Source organism: Artemia franciscana, chromosome 4 (genome assembly GCF_032884065.1).
Source record: "Artemia franciscana chromosome 4, ASM3288406v1, whole genome shotgun sequence".
Lineage (NCBI taxonomy): Eukaryota > Metazoa > Arthropoda > Branchiopoda > Anostraca > Artemiidae > Artemia > Artemia franciscana.
Genome location: NC_088866.1, coordinates 51,436,596 through 51,452,502, shown reverse-complemented (window position 1 = coordinate 51,452,502; position 15,907 = coordinate 51,436,596). Strand labels below are relative to the sequence as shown.

Here is a 15,907-nt window from a genome sequence, read left to right as displayed (position 1 = left end):
TCCTATCTACAAAAATGTGGAATTTTGTATTTTTTGACAGAAGACAAATCAGGGGTGCGTGTTTATTTTTTATTTTTTCTTTTTCCCAGGGGTCATTGTATCGACTAAGTGGTCCTAGAATGTTGAAAGAGGGCTCATTCTAACGGAAATGAAAAGTTCTAGTGCCTTTTTTAAGTGACCAAAAAATTAGAGGGCATCTAGGCCCCCTCCTACGCTCATTTTTTCCCAAAGTCAATGGATTAAAATTTTGAGATAGCCATTTTGTTTAGCATAGTGGAAAACCATAATAACTATGTCTTTGGGGATGGCTTACTCCCCCAAAATCCCTGGGGAAGGGGCTGCAAGTTACAAACTTTGACCAGTGTTTACATATAGTAATGGTTATTGGGAAGTGTACAGACGTTTTCAGGGTGATTTTATTTTGTTTGGGGGTGGGGCTGAGGAGAGGGGGCTATGTTGGAGGATCTTTCCTTGGAGGAGTCTGTCATGGGGGAAGAAAAATTCAATGAAAAGGGCGCAGGATTCTCTAGCATTACTATAAGAAAACAATGAGAAATAAACATGAAAACAGTTTTTCAAATGAAAGGAAGAAGTAGCTATGAAACTTAAAACGAACAGAGATTATTCCGCATATGAGGGGTTCTAAAAATACTTTAGCATAAAGAGCGAGGTATTTAGGAGATAAATACCTTGCTCTTTATGCTAAAGTATTTTTAGTAATTTCAACTATTTATTCTACGGCCTTTCTGATTCAGGGGTCATTCTTAAAGAATTGGGACAAAACTTACGATTTAGTGTAAAGAGCGAGGTATTAACGAGGGTACAAACCCCTTCATATACATAATAAAAATATAAGGTTATGAAAGTTTGTTACGTAAGTTAATTCTTAAGTTACGTATATTTTTTACTAATAAAAACGTTCGTTAAAAAGTAAAAGTTCTAGTTGCCTTTTTAAGTAACAAAAAAAATGGAGGGCAACTAGGCCTCCTTCTCCACCCCTTATTTCTCAAAATCATCAGATCAAAACAAAGAGAAAGCCATTTAGCCAAAAAAACAATTAATATACAAATTTCATTTTAATAATTTATGTGCGGAGAGCCAAAATCAAACATGCATTAATTCAAAAACGTTCAGAAATTAAATAAAAAAAACTAATTTTTTTTAGCTGAAAGTAAGGAGCGATCATTAAAACTTAAAACGAACAGAAATTACTCCGTATATGAAATGGGTTGTCCCCTCTGCAATCCCTCACTCTTTACGCTAAAGTTTGACTCTTTGTCACAATTCTACTTTTTAAAACAATTAAAAGCTTTAGCGTAAAGAGCGAGGGATTGCAGAGGGGACAACCCATTTCATATACGGAGTAATTTCTGTTCGTTTTAAGTTTTAATGTCGCTCCTTACTTTCAGCTTAAAAAAATAAGTTTTTTTTATTTAATGACAAAAAAGGGTCAAAAGCCTTCTCAAGATCCAAAAAAAATACTTACTGGAATCATTTTTTTTTATCAAGACATTTGTGAGTAAATTGGACCATAGTCAGGATAGCATCCTGAATACTATGTCCCTTTCTAAGCCCATACTGATTTTTTGAAAAACAATAATTCAAACTAAAGAAATTATACACTTGATTATAAAAACATTGTTCCATTAATTTAGAAAAACCCAAAAGAATTGATATTGGTCTGTAATTCATGCAATTACTCTGGTTGCTGCTTTTGTACAGTGGTAGCACCTTTGTTTTCTTAAATGAATCTGGAAAAGCTCCCAATCTAACTGACAGATTTATTAAATGACACATTACTTTATTAATACTTCATAAAATAGCTTACATAATGCTTGTAGATGATGACAAAACTGTACCAATTGACACAAAATTCAAATTCATGTAATTAGCTATTTCTAGCTCCCTTTCAATTATATTACCATGAGTGCCCTTTATTTCTGATAGTGTAAAAGTTGTTTGCAATCAATTTAAGCATGAATTGATTAGCTTCCAAGTTTTCTTTGGTGAATTACTTACTTCACTAAAAGAATCAAAATAAAGTTCTATCTTAGCATTATTTATTATTTTTGAAAGTAGATATTTGTAGTTTTGAAAGAAGATTTTTGTAGTTTTGCAATTTAGCATATGTTGCTAAATTGTATAAGTTCAAAAAAAACACTAACAGGTTTATAAAATAGCAATTCAAAAATATATACTTTTCGATCACAAAAGTTTAATGTTTACTTTCAAAAATTTTGTTTTTACCCCATTTACCCTGGTTCCCCAACTATTGACTAGGCAAATACTTAAAAATTTTGAAAGGTCACCAAAGGTCAGTGCTTTCTATTGGGTGAAGGAGTGGAAGTAGTGGTGTAAGGCTAGGATAGCATTTTTACATGAGGAAACATTTCAAGAAAACATTCCTTCTTCATAATATGCAGAATGATCATAGTAAATACATGTTGCAGGGGCAGAATCTTTATCTTCATTTCTTTCACTGTTGTATCATTTTTTTAAACAAAGTTCTGAAAAATAAACATGAATTTGACTGTTTTTTTTTTCATTTTCAAACACTATATCTATCTAATTAAACACCACCAGTGCCATCAAATTATTTCTCACATCACATGTCCATAGAAAAATAGTTGTAGATTAGGTTAGAAGATATTTGTTTAGAAATATTTTTTAAAGACTTAGAGAATGCACCCAAATATTAGAAACATGACAGAAAAAGTGGAAATACAAGGAGAGAAGTGAAGATAAAGGTTTTCCCTGTGCAAAATGTATTAACTAAGATTATTCTGTGTATTATAAAGTCAAAAGTGTTTTCTAAAGTTTTTTCCTTATGTGAAAGGGCTGTCCTAGGCTTACACCTGCAGTCTGCAGATCAATCCTTGAAAGTTTCATTTTCTTAACCTAGCCACTTTCCAAGATAACAAAATATAGCTTGTCTACAATTTTACCTTATAATGTAGAGCTATAGCTGGGAACACAAGTGAGTAGAACATTGTCACAAATGCAAATATAGTCTATCTGGGAAAGACAGCTTCCAGATAGATTAAAGGTACTTCTTTTATCAGTTTTTTGTTGATTTGAACTGTTAATATACTGTGGTAAATTTATGACAGTTCATAGTATTGACTTACCAATAAAGTGAATATAGATCTTTATGCTCTTTACAAATATAATAACCACTTCTATTGCAAATTCAAATTTAAGCACTTTTGACCTAACCCAACCTTATTATATATAATTTTGGCAATGAGAAAATGTAGTATTATTTTGGGTAAAACTCTAGTTGATTGACTTTTGACTAGCCTATCTCAGAAAGGGATTAGGTTAGGAAGATGAAACTTTAAGGGATGAGTCCCAGGAAGGTATTTTGAAGTACCCACCTCTACTCCTTCTCCCTCTAGAGGGCCCTGACCTTTGATGACATTCGAAAATATGTGTGTTATAAAAGTGAAACCTTGCAAAATAGATCTTCTGCTTGAATGAAGTACCACAAAATTGTTTTCAGCTTCACAGCTTTGCTCTATCCCAATTACCTTAATTATTACCTTAATTTGCACTTCAATTCAATTTATTCAATTTATTATTCAATTTATTCAAAAAGAAAAGAAAACACATAACAACAATAATAATAAAGATCCTAGAAGCGAACTTGTTAAGGACCAAAACAACAAAAAATTGTAAATGAAAAAGAGAGAGAAGAAAAAAAAAGAAAAGAAAAGAGAAAACAAGGGTAATTAAAGCAAATTGAACAAACATTTAGAGAAATATAATATCAAGATTTTAGTACATTGTTATATAGCGTCCGAAAACTTGTGGATAGCTCGACACTGGAGGGTATTACATTCCATTGAATTATAGATTTATAAATTGGGGATCGCTGGGCGGAACTAGAGATACACCTGGGGACAATGAAGGAACGGTTGGATGAACGGAGACAGTGGCCTTCAGAATTATTACTATTAAAATAAGTTAATAAGTGGGGAGGAAGATTTTTATGGTAAGCGGAGTATGCAAGGGATAGATTTAACTTTTTGATGATTTGTTCAAAAGGGATAATACCAAAATCGGAGTACAAGTCCTTGGTGGGATATAGTCGTGGCAACCGAAAAACTGCTTTGACGGCACAGTTTTGTGCAGATTTTAATTTATTGGTAACTGAAGGATAAGTATTGCCCCATACAGATCCGCAGTATGAGATATATGGGTAAATAAAAGAATAATAAAGGGTGACAAGGATATCGGGAGGAAGAAAATAATTCACACGATTAATTATACTTACCTGTCGCAAAATTATGGCTCTGATATAGGACACATGTGTTGCAAATGATAGGCAGGAGTCTATGTGGACACCAAGAAACTTGGCAACTTCGACCTGCGGGAGGAGATTGGTAGAATAATTTAGGCCAAGTGCTGGCTGAACTTCATTTTTTTTTTGTAAGGGGTTTGAAATAATACCACCTGACTTTTCTTGCTGTTAATGGTCATGCAGTTAACGAGACACCACTCCTGTACTCTATTCAGAAGGGTTTGAGTAGAGGTGACGACGGATGGTAAATTAGGACCGGTGATGAAAAAGTTGCTATCGTCAGCAAAAAGTACTGGGTGCACTGATGGGCCCAGGTCCGTAATCAAATCATTAATATAAAGGAGAAAAAGTATTGGACCAAGAACAGAGCCCTGTGGGACGCCCCTCCGGACAGGTAGGGGATGTGAAGTCACCCCGCCCAGTCTCACACTCTGTACTCTACCAGAGAGATAAGAGCCGAACCATGAGAAAGGAACTCCGCGAATCCCTAGGTTATTGAGTTTACTTAATAAAAAAAACTGTGATCAACCATGTCAAAGGCCTTTGAAAAATCCAGAAATAAGCCCAATACAGTATTTTTAAGGTCAAGTTGGGAACGTATAAACTGTGTGGCGTCTATTAGCGCATGAGCAGTTGAAAATTTGGCACGGAAGCCATATTGATGAGGAGAAATCAATGAACTGATGACTGATTCCCAAATACAAAGGGAGAAAGACGTCGGAATATAATTCTCTCGAGCACCTTAGATATAACTGGGAGAAGTGAGATTGGACGATAATTGCTTATCTCAGACAGATCGCCTTTTTTATGAATCGGGATAACAATTGCTGATTTAAATATTTCTGGGAAGACTCCATTGGTCATAGACAGGTTTGCTATGTGCACAATGGGTTCACAAATATAGGAAGATACGGTCCTAAGAAGCTTATTACTTATGCCAAAGAAGTCAGGTGTACTACTATTAGAGAGAGATTCGATAACTTGAAGCACCTCTTTGCGATCAGTTGGAGAGAAAAACAGGGATCTGGGATTCTTGCTAGGGTGTACTGACTGTGAGAAGGAACAGGAGTTAGCATTTGGAATATTAGTGAAATAATTATTAAAAGCATCCGGTACTAAAATTGGGTCAATTAATCTGCCACTGATGTCCCTAAGGTTAATAGGAACAGATCTTGAATTCCTTTTTTTTTAAAGGATTTCATTTATTGTAGACCAAATTTTTTGCAAGTTCCCTTTGCAGTGAGAGATTTTTGAATAATAATAATTTTTCTTTGCTTCCCGGATGAGTTTGGTATATATGTTTTTGTATTTTTTTATAATTAGTCAGGTCAATAACGCTACTGGTTTTGCAAGCTAACTTATATAGGTCATTTTTTCGGTATGAAGAGATTATCAGGCTATTTGACATCCAGGGGCATATATGGGTAGTTTTTCGGTTTGATTTACGAACTGGAAAGGTTGAACTAATAAGATCACTCAATCCCTGTGTAAAACTACTTGTGGCTGAATTAACATTCTGACAATCCAAAGTCTTGGACCAGTCGAAGTATTTCAAACAATCCGTGTACCGGTTCATATTCACAGTATTATATATTCTATTAGACGTAGGGGTATTAGTTCTACAGGGTTGAGTAGCTGATAGGGAGGGTAAGGAAAGATAGATTGGAAAGTGATCTGACAGGTCAGAAAATATTATTTTGGAGGACAGGTGGTTTCCCAGGGAAGTGGATACAAAAATGTTATCAATTAAAGTAGCGGTAGACCTCATGGGATCAACTCTAGTAGGAAAAAGGATTGTGGGAAGAAGACCACTTGAGGTAAATGTTTCAAAGAAGGTATCACTATCATTGTTATTGCTAACATTTAATAAATTACAATTGAAGTCCCCAAAAACTATTGCCTTCTTTTGTGGTAAATTAATAAAACTAGAAAAATCATCAAACTGATTACAAAAGAAAGGTGTCGGAAATGAGGGTGGTTTATAAAATAACGAAAAAATAAAAGAATTCTCGTCTACACTTATGTCGACGATTATTGAATAAATGCATCTATTATTTATAGGTTGCGAGAACAAGAATTCACAATCGAATAGTCTGGTGAATTTTAGACTTGATCGGATGTAAAGAGAAATGCCACCAGAGGACTTGGTTAATTTTCTTTCAATATGAATAGCTTGAAAGCCAGTGAGGGAAAATTCATTAGTATCATCAATTTCTGAAAGCCACGTCTCCGTTATTCCAATTATGTCGAAAGGGCAGTAACCATTTGTTAAAATTTAATCTTTAAAATTAGCCCACTTATCCCGTATGCTTCTGATATTAAAGCAAATTACATTAAGTTTGGTCTCTTCCATTAGCTTAGGTTTCACATTTTTCACAAAATCAAAAGTGTCGAGATATTTACAGTTAATTTGGTTTAAAGGGCTATCGGGGCTAGCTAAGGTGTTGGTGGACAGATTATATTGGTCATCGTAATAATTAAAAACAACATTATTGCACAGTGACAAATTATTAAGAAACGTAAAATCTTGCAAAGTTCTTGTACTTGTGTTTGTTTGACTGTTCATTTCTTAAGCAGTAGTTTCTGTGCTTCTGGACATTTATACGAATAACAGGGGTGGTCGGAGGAGCCACAGAGAGCACATTTCATGACAAGTTGACACGGGTTTTCTTTGGAGTTCTGGTGGTCACCAGCGCATTTAGAGCATCTCGGGGAAGCTTTACAGTTATTTGCAGTATGGCCGTAGCACTGGCATTTGTAGCACTGGGTAGAGAAAAACTTGTACTCAGTTATAGGTAGACGCTCGTAACCAATAACAAGGGGATTCTCAGTGGCATAGTTTAGGTGGTCATGTGACTCAAACTTTAATCGAAAAGACCTCGTACTTCCTAACTGAACAACTTCTATACAGTTATTAGCGAGATCGCATAGGTCACTTTTAGATGTTCAGTCAGGCACTCGGCGTACTATACCAAAAAAGGCAGGACTCTTCACTTTAGCATTAATGGATTGGTCTGCTTTGCTTAATGCATCTGCCAAAGTATTGGCGGCACCCTTGTCCGACAGAACTACTTGCCATGCATCCCTCCTAGGCCTCAAAACAACTATGCTTGAACTGACACCCCCACAAGCTTTATCCAGGAAATCTTTTCGAGCGTCAGGATTATTCAAGTTTTTTGGTGGATTTTTCACAATAAATGAATAGGACGGTTTTGCGGGTGGGGGAGGTTTCATATCAGGAATAGTTTGCACGACTGACCTTGCTTTATGGTGCTCAGCGAAGCTTTTAAATTCCATGTAGAGTTCATTAACCTTTTGAGTTAACGTAGCTGTTGTCTCCCCTGGCACACATGGGACCTGATCTGGCTCGAAAATCAGATACTGAGGTAGGCTGATCTTTTTCTCATCACAAAGATCAAAGGCTCGAACCATATCACTTACATTATCAGTCACTTTGGGGTGCTCAGTTACCCTAGTAATAGAGGCGTCAGCCCACAAAATCTTCTTTGCTTCAATTAACATATCTCCTTTGAAAAAATCACAAGCAATTTTTACGATATTATCAGCTGAACAACCTGCATTTCTAGCCCGTGAAATGAAATTCAACACGGGATTCAAGACAAGTCTTTCACCTGGCATCATCCGGTAAAATGATCAAATTTCATCAAAATTCGTGGGCGGGGCCACAATAGTTGTCAGTAAAAGCAATAGCAAATCAGGTAGCAATACTCACAAGATATATATTCAGAAGTTGCGTACACAATTTTAATTATCCAAAATCCAATTATTCAAAGCAAATTGTTCACAGCACGTTACACAACTTAAATAGTTGCGTACACGATTTTAATTATCCAATTATCAAAAGCAAATTGTTCACAGCACTATATAGCATTGTACACAATTTCAATAGTTGCGCAATGAAATAAATATCCAAACAATAATCCTCTGTAAGTTAACCAACCAATATAAACTGGTTTTCATCCATATAGGTCAAAGACTGAATGAAGACTGATAATAATAAGGTCCAATGGATCTGTTTTTCTCTGTGAGTGATGATGACTGACATCTGTTACTGATCTGGATCTTGCCAGAAGTATTTCCAGTTCCTGCATGACCACTTGCTATCCACTGACTTCTTGAAAGTTATAGGTGAGGTTGCTGACACTGTAGACTTGGAGAGGGAATTCCAGTCATTGACAATTCTTTTGGAGAAGAAGTTTTGATGCATTCTAGTATTCACATGGCATTTAGGAAGTTTCTTTGAATGGCCTCTTGTATGGGATTGGTAGGACATATTCAGATTGAGGAGACTAGATGTGTCATTAGAGAGTTTATGGGTAAGCAGCATGTCACCTTGTCTGTGGCAGTACATGAGTGGGTAATTTGAGTTTGTTTAGTCTTTCATTGCAGGGGAGGTCTTTCAGCCCAATTATAAACTTGGTGGCATGCCTCTGCATGCCCTCAAGAAGTCTTGTGTCACCTTTATATTGGGGAGTGGCTATGCAGTTTCTAAAGTCAAGGTTTGGTCTTATGATGACCTAACCAATTTATAAGGTTTTAAAGATACGCATACATTTCCTAAATTTTGAAAAAAAAAAGCATTGATATGGCTCAGAATTCTACTCAAATAACAGGAATTACATTTTCAGTACTAAAGGCAGAGAAAAGGCAACTGGTAACTGAAATTTAAGCTAAAATGTTGTTTTGTCAAAATTTCAATAGGTAGGGGAGAATCAGGTAAGACGGACCGGGGGCAAGACGGACCTTTAGTCATTGCTCGACTTGAGCATCACCTTTTTATCACTTGTAGAGCTAGAAACAACGGCCATCTAGTGGCAAGTTTCGGAGCGAAGTCTGAGAGTTGAAGCCAATCTTGTCTTCGAGAAAAATATTTTTATTCATTTTCATATTCTCAAAACCGGCTTTTGAGGTAAATGTTTTTCTTTTCTGGTGTTTCTAACGTTCTGTTTTATACTGTGGTAATTTTTCTTACAAATATGGAGGTCTAGGAGAGTGTGTGAGACATTAATTTTTTTCATTGCAGCGCCATCTTATGTTATAATTTTTAACTATTCCGAAAAAGCAGGTTTAGGGTAAGATGGACCACAGAGACAGCAAGTAAGACGGACCGGTCCGTCTTGCCCCCTATCATCTGGGATCTTTTTCGAAGTTATTATTTTTTTACATATTTTGTGAATATTGTGTTGCATTTATTGTTCCCGCATGTCAATTAGAAATATATTAAGCTGTCTCTCTTTTGCAGAATGGGAAAGTATACTAGGAAAACCACCCACGGTCTCCACGACCAGGACTTACTGAGAGCAGCTGCTATGCGAGTTAAATCTGGTTCGCCGCTTCGCAAAGTTTCGAAAGAGGTTGGTTTGCCACGAAGCACAGTGTGAAGAGCAGTTGCAAAACTCGACGCAGCAGAAGATCCCCAATCAGTGGAGTTGGCAACTACCTTCAACTTTAAAAGTGTGTTCTCAGCAAACGAAGAGATACTTCTGAAGGACTATATGATCATGGCACAGCACATGCATCATGGACTTACGAAAAAGGAAGCAGGTCAGCTTGCATATGAATATGCCCAGGCCAAAGGGAAGAATATGCCGAAGAACTGGACTGAAAATAAGTGTGCAGGAAAAGACCGGATGAATAGCTTTATGAGTCGTGTTGGGCTTTCCCTAAGGTCCTCCAAAACGACAAGCCTTGCCAGAGCCACCAGCTTCAACAGGACGAATGTCAGCGAATTCTTCAATAATTTAGAAGAGCTGCTTATAAAGCACAAGTATCCGCCAAATAGAATACATAATCTTGACAAGACTGGAGTAACCACCGTTCAGAAGACACCAAAGGTGGTTGCAGAAAAGGGATCAAAGCAAGTTGGACGCATTACTTCGGCTGAGCGAGGGACGCTGGTAACAGTCATAGGGTGTATCAACACAGCTGGCCAGGTGATAGCCCCTTTGGTTGTCTTTCCACAAGTGAACCGGCTTCAAAGTTTTCTCAATGGCACGCCCCCTGGAAGCACAGGAAAATGCCAGCCGTCTGGATGGATGACAGCCGAAATCTTCCCAGATATGATATGCCATCTGATCTCCCAAACCAGTTGCTCGCCCACAAGTTGACTTCTGCTGATTATGGATAACCATGATTCGCACGTCTCATTGAGCGTGGTTAATCTTTGCAGAGAAAACAGCATTGACGTCTTAACGCTTCCGCCACATTGCAGTCACAAGCTGCAGCCTCTTGATGTTGCTGTTTATGGGCCATTCAAGCGATACTACAATGAAGCAGCTAACTCGTGGATGCTTTGAAACCCAAACAGGAGGATTACCATTTATGAAATCGGAATATTCATTGGAATTGCTTTTCCAAGAGCTTTTGTCATGGAAAACGTACTAAGCGGGTTCCAAAAAACAGGAATATACCCTTTCAATAGGAACGTTTTCCAAGATCACGACTTTCTCAGTGCCTTTGTGACAGACCGACCAGCACCAAAGACGTCTCCCATGACAGGCCAGTCTGCAGTTCCGTCAACCAGCCCTGGCGACGAGAGCTTGAATAACAACGTGCTGCCAACTACCAGTAGCTTAGTGATTTCTGCGACTATACCAGTGACTCCAGAGTTGGTTCGTCCTCACCCTAAGGCGAGTTTCTATGCAAGAGACGGAAAAACGTCTAGGAAGAGAACAAAGTCCAAAATTCTGACGAACACACCTGAAAAAAACAGACTGGAAGAAGAATTTGAGTTGAAAAGAAAAAAATCAGAAAAGAAAGCTCAAAGAAAACGGCCTGAAAAGAGAAACCTCTCCAAACAGCCTGGGAACAGGGAAGACAGCTTTGATGAACATATCACGCTGGATGATGAAAGTGATGACAGCTTGTATTTGGATGGTTCAGAGGAGGAGGGGTTTCTTGATGGAACTGAGCCAAAAAGTGGGGATTTCTTGGTTGTGAAAGTGCCGACCAAGAAGAGCTTCAGGAATTATGTTGGAGTTGTGTGTGATTGTGAATCTGATGGTTTCCAAGTTCAGTTTTGGAAGTGATTAGCTCCATGGAGCAAATTCACGGCAACTGAAGAGATGAACTTTGTGCGAAAAGAAGAGGTCATCATGAAGCTGCCAAAACCAACCCCTTCGGGCGGAACGACGAGACAGTTGGCTCAGTTCATTTTTCACGTAGATTTGGCCTTGTACAGTGTTTAAATATAGTTATTTGCTAACTTTTTACTTTTTTACTTACTACTAGTATTTTAAGTATTCGAAATAAAATTGTTTAGAGACAATCAATCTTTTTGAGCAATTGGGTCCGTCTTGCCCAAAGGACTGGTCCGTCTTATCCTATGGGGTGGGCAAGATGGACCTTTTGACCAACTTCAGTTTTTTTTTATCTGGGCCCAGAAATACGGCTGATTTATGTGTGAAGAAGGTTTCTTTACGTAACTCAATGTTTTGGGGACAAGTTAGACACCTTTCATCAGTCGTTGCTTGTTTCCAACCTCTTCCGCAGACGAAAAACCAAAATGGGGTCTGTCTTACCCGACTCTCCCCTATAGATAGACCTGTCATGTAGGTAAATTTCACAGGCCTCTAAAGGGAGAAGGAGTAAAGTTGGGTACTTCAAAATACCTTCCTGGCACATACTTTAGCCTTTAGATCCACCCTTGAAAGTTTTATTTTTCCTAATCCAACCCCTTTACAAGATAGCCAAAAGTCAACAACTAGAATTTTACCTTATTTTGTTGAAACCAACCAAGAAAACAGTAGGTAAAATTCTAATTAATTGACTTCTTGCTATCCCAGAAAGGGTTTAGGTTAGGAAAATGAAACTTTGAGGGATGGGTCTACAGGCTAAAGTATGTCCCAGGAAGTATTTTAAAGTACCCACCTCCACTCCTTCTCCGTCTAGAGGGCCCTGAAATTTGCCTACATGACAGGTCACCTATTGAAATTTTGACAAAACAACATTTTACCTTAATTTTCAGTCACTAGTTGCTTTTTCTCTGCCTTTAGTTCTGAAAATGCAATTCTTTATTATTTGAGCCATATCAATGTTTTTTTTTCAAAATTTAGGAAATGTATTTGCATATCTTTAAAACTTTACAAAATGTGATTGAGCAAAGTTATGAAGCTGAAAACAATTTTGTTGTACTTCAATTAAGTAGAGGATCTATTTTGCAAGGTTTCACTTTTATAATACACATATTTTTAAAGGTCATCAAAGGTCAGGGCCCTCTAGAGGGAGAAGGAGTGGAGGTAGTTGCTTCAAAATACCTTCCTGGGACACACTTTAGTCTGTAGATTCATCCCTGAAAGTTTCATTGTCCTAACCTAAACCCTTTCTGAGATAGCAAGAAGTCAATTAACTAGAATTTTACCAAACAGTAGTGAGGAAACATAGCATTATTTTGTTGGAAAACTAATGATAACTTATAGCCTACTTAAACTGAAAATTATTCATTTTTAAGAGCTCAAAAAATGCTTGAATTTGAACTTGCAATAGCAGCAATTATGGTATTTATAAAGAGCAAAAAGGGCATAGAGTGGTATGTTCACTTTATTGATAAGTCAATAATATGAACTGTCATAAATTTGCCTATACTGTTACCACAATCTTAAGCACTACTTAGCAAGAGATTCTAATAAATTTGATATCATTCCAGTTCCATATCGCTCCAAGCTGCGATTTAAGGTAGACTTAGCCTAGCATATTTCACAGTGACTAGACTACATTTTGGATTAGGGCCTAGAAGACTCTTCCCAGCATTTACTAGTAAGATTTCAGTCACACAAGCATTATATCTGGCTTATCTTCATCCCTTGATATACCCTTTAGAATTTACACATAAACTGATGAGAACCGAGGAATTAGTTACCTTTATTTTCATTTTGGTATTTCCAGTTCTTGTCCGCGGCCTCACTTATTCAAAATCATTTGCAATGTTACCGACGGTTGGGAAGAAAAAGTACCGCAGAACGTCCAAAAATTGCGCCGCCGATCCCAAAATTGTACCATGTCTGTTTTTTGCGTGTTGCGCCACACGCAAGGCAAAAAAAATTTTGCGCTGCGTGCAACACGTACACGATCGGAAAAATACATTATAGTAAAGGAAACAAACTATCAAATATCTTTTTTCAAAGATATTTGGTAGATGTCTTTTTCCCTGCATAGACTATTATGGCTTCACTTCTGCAAATGCCAAAATTTCTATTTGATAATGAACAATCAACTACGTTAGTAATATCTTGGAAACCGAACTGACATTTCCTAATATAGACCCAAATTTACGTTTAACATACAAAACACAACCAATCAATTACATTAGAGGAACTTTGACTTATTCTACATAAAAAAACGATAAACAAGAACTGAAAGTAAAACACGGAGAGACCAACGGGCGGACAAAAATGCAATCGAAAGCCTATATAGCACTAAACGTCATCACCCAAGTCAGAAACCGCAAGGTCACTTGCAGCAGCAGATTTATTATATCCTCTTTCAGTATTTTTCCAATTAGTATGTGTCAGCATGCTCATTGCGGGTTTCCGGTCCTTGGTAACAATTTTCTTAGCGCTCAGAAGTGTATTCAGGGTAGTAAAGTCAAATCTGTAGTTTATATTGACAAAAGAAAATTTTCTCTCAGCATCAGTAAAATAATGAGGTAGGATTAGTATTTTTATCATGAATTCACCCAAGAACGGAAAAATTTCTATTTGAGGACTATCGAACCGTTGTACTGCTTGACACCAGAAATAAGCTGGTCACGGTCCATATATTTCTTGAGATCAGAGCCAAATGGCCATTCCCATTCCTAGGAAAAATTTTCTGCATCACTTTCCTCTGCCAAAATTGGAAACTAGGCGAGTATGGTACAGTGCTCAAGTTTCGATGGTCGGAAGACATTGCCATCTTCGGGTCTAGTCCGTCCAGGTTTTTAGTCGTCGAGTACTTCGAACTAAAAGCCTTTTCTTATTTCTTCGCTCAGTTTCATCAAGTATTTTCTGCATGTTCTCTTGAAAGAAGTTGCAGCTGATAACAAAATCTTTTCGTTGACAAATAGAACATCTTCACGACTGCCACAATCTATTTCTTTCATATCTCAGAGATGATGTGGGTTCCAAAGCTATATCAAAGATTCTTCTGCTTTCTCCATGTACGATGGTTTCAAAAAATGATTGACAATTACTTTATATAGCTCACTAACTCGATTGTAGAAAATGAGAAATTGTGTCCCCTCCGACAGGAATTATATAATCAGGTCTGTAGCCAACGGTGGCATGTATACTAGGAAAGTCAAATAGGCTTTGAAGATCAGTGACGGCAATTCTTCCAGAATAGCTGTGGCTTTGGATGGCTTGATTCCTTCCTTTAAGTTTTCACTCTGAAAGAAAAGTATCAATCATTCCCATTGCTCGAGATAGCGTAGAATTATTAGGAGTCGGGAAAGCACCTAGTTGTGACATGGTATAGAATCCTATGCTTGTCAAGTTCCATAAATTTATGCTTTTGCTTGGACTCTCCATTCCTTTTGGGGCTTCTGCTAATGTAATTATAGATGTCCTGACAGAATTCTTCAGTGTCTTCTGATAGCTTTTGACTTGCTACACTAGCAAACAAATGGATTGTATAGCACACACACCCCGATACAAATAGGTTCGGTAAGTCAAGCGAAAGCTTTGCTTGCACACCACCCCCCTTGTCCTTCCATTTCTTTAAGCAGAAGGCTTGTGAATGGTGTGTGTACATCTCCATCTGTGCACTGATGTACTTCAATCAGCTTCAAGTATGAGTCTTTCACAAATTTCTTCCATCCACCACTCAGATCGTCCTTCATTTTATCAACGTAACAAATTAAAACCACTAGGCTTTCGGCACTTCGATTATTATTGAGAAATAATTTTTTCATGAGGTGGCACAAGTCATCACACACAGCTTTTCCAATTATCGAATTGATTAGGTGTGTGGTTTTTGTACGATCACATTAAACTTCCTTTGCATTTTCAAAGTCGGGAAAAGCCCTCTTCAATGTTTTATGGAGTTCCTCCATGATTTTTATTAAGTTTTTCGTAAGTCAATGTTACATAGAATGCAGCGCGGCATTCCTGTGGGCTCTTTACCAATGTAATATTTACCCTCGGGGTCAATATTCCAGTAAGATATCAGTGTTCTTTTGTCTAATTTTTTAATTCTGGCACCCCTCTTCGCTACAGAAGCCTTTTGACAATGAGATTCTGCAACCAATTCTTAAGAAACTGAAGGCTCTTTGTCTTGGGAAGTGCTGCTGAGACTATCAACAACAGCGTCTACAGTTGAGGTCTCAGGGTGATCTTCCGTTTCTCTTTCTATGTAAGGACTTACAAACTGCCTCACCTCTGAGTCTGCAAACACCCTCATCAAAACGAGATGAGAAGATTGGTCTCTAATGTTTGTCGAAATATCTGAGCTTTCGTCTTCTTCACTATTATCACCATTGTCGATCAATATGCTCTTCTTATTTTGACTGTTTCTAGAATTCTGTTCTGTGAGCTTTCAGTTTCTTGTACGTTTCAAGAGGGCTGTAAAATAGGGCCCGTAGGCCAAAATGTCATCTCAATATGAATT

The 15,907-nt window shown here is 37.4% G+C and overlaps 1 protein-coding gene across 2 annotated transcripts in view; it reads right to left on the bottom strand.

Annotated features, from left to right (window-relative positions):
* LOC136026560 (S-methyl-5'-thioadenosine phosphorylase-like) overlaps positions 1 to 13,280 on the bottom strand; it is a 42,124-nt gene extending 28,844 nt beyond the window's left edge. The window contains exons 1-2 of one of the 2 annotated variants that reach the window (XM_065703247.1): positions 13,182 to 13,238; positions 4,277 to 4,369 (exon numbers count right to left, since the gene is read on the bottom strand). In XM_065703247.1, the coding sequence (XP_065559319.1) occupies positions 4,277 to 4,369; positions 13,182 to 13,193 (105 nt within the window). In that variant the 5' untranslated portion in view covers positions 13,194 to 13,238. Of the gene's footprint in view, positions 1 to 4,276; positions 4,370 to 13,181 lie in introns of both variants that reach the window. The other variant, XM_065703249.1, reaches the window with a different exon arrangement.
* Positions 13,281 to 15,907: the final 2,627 nt, after the last annotated feature.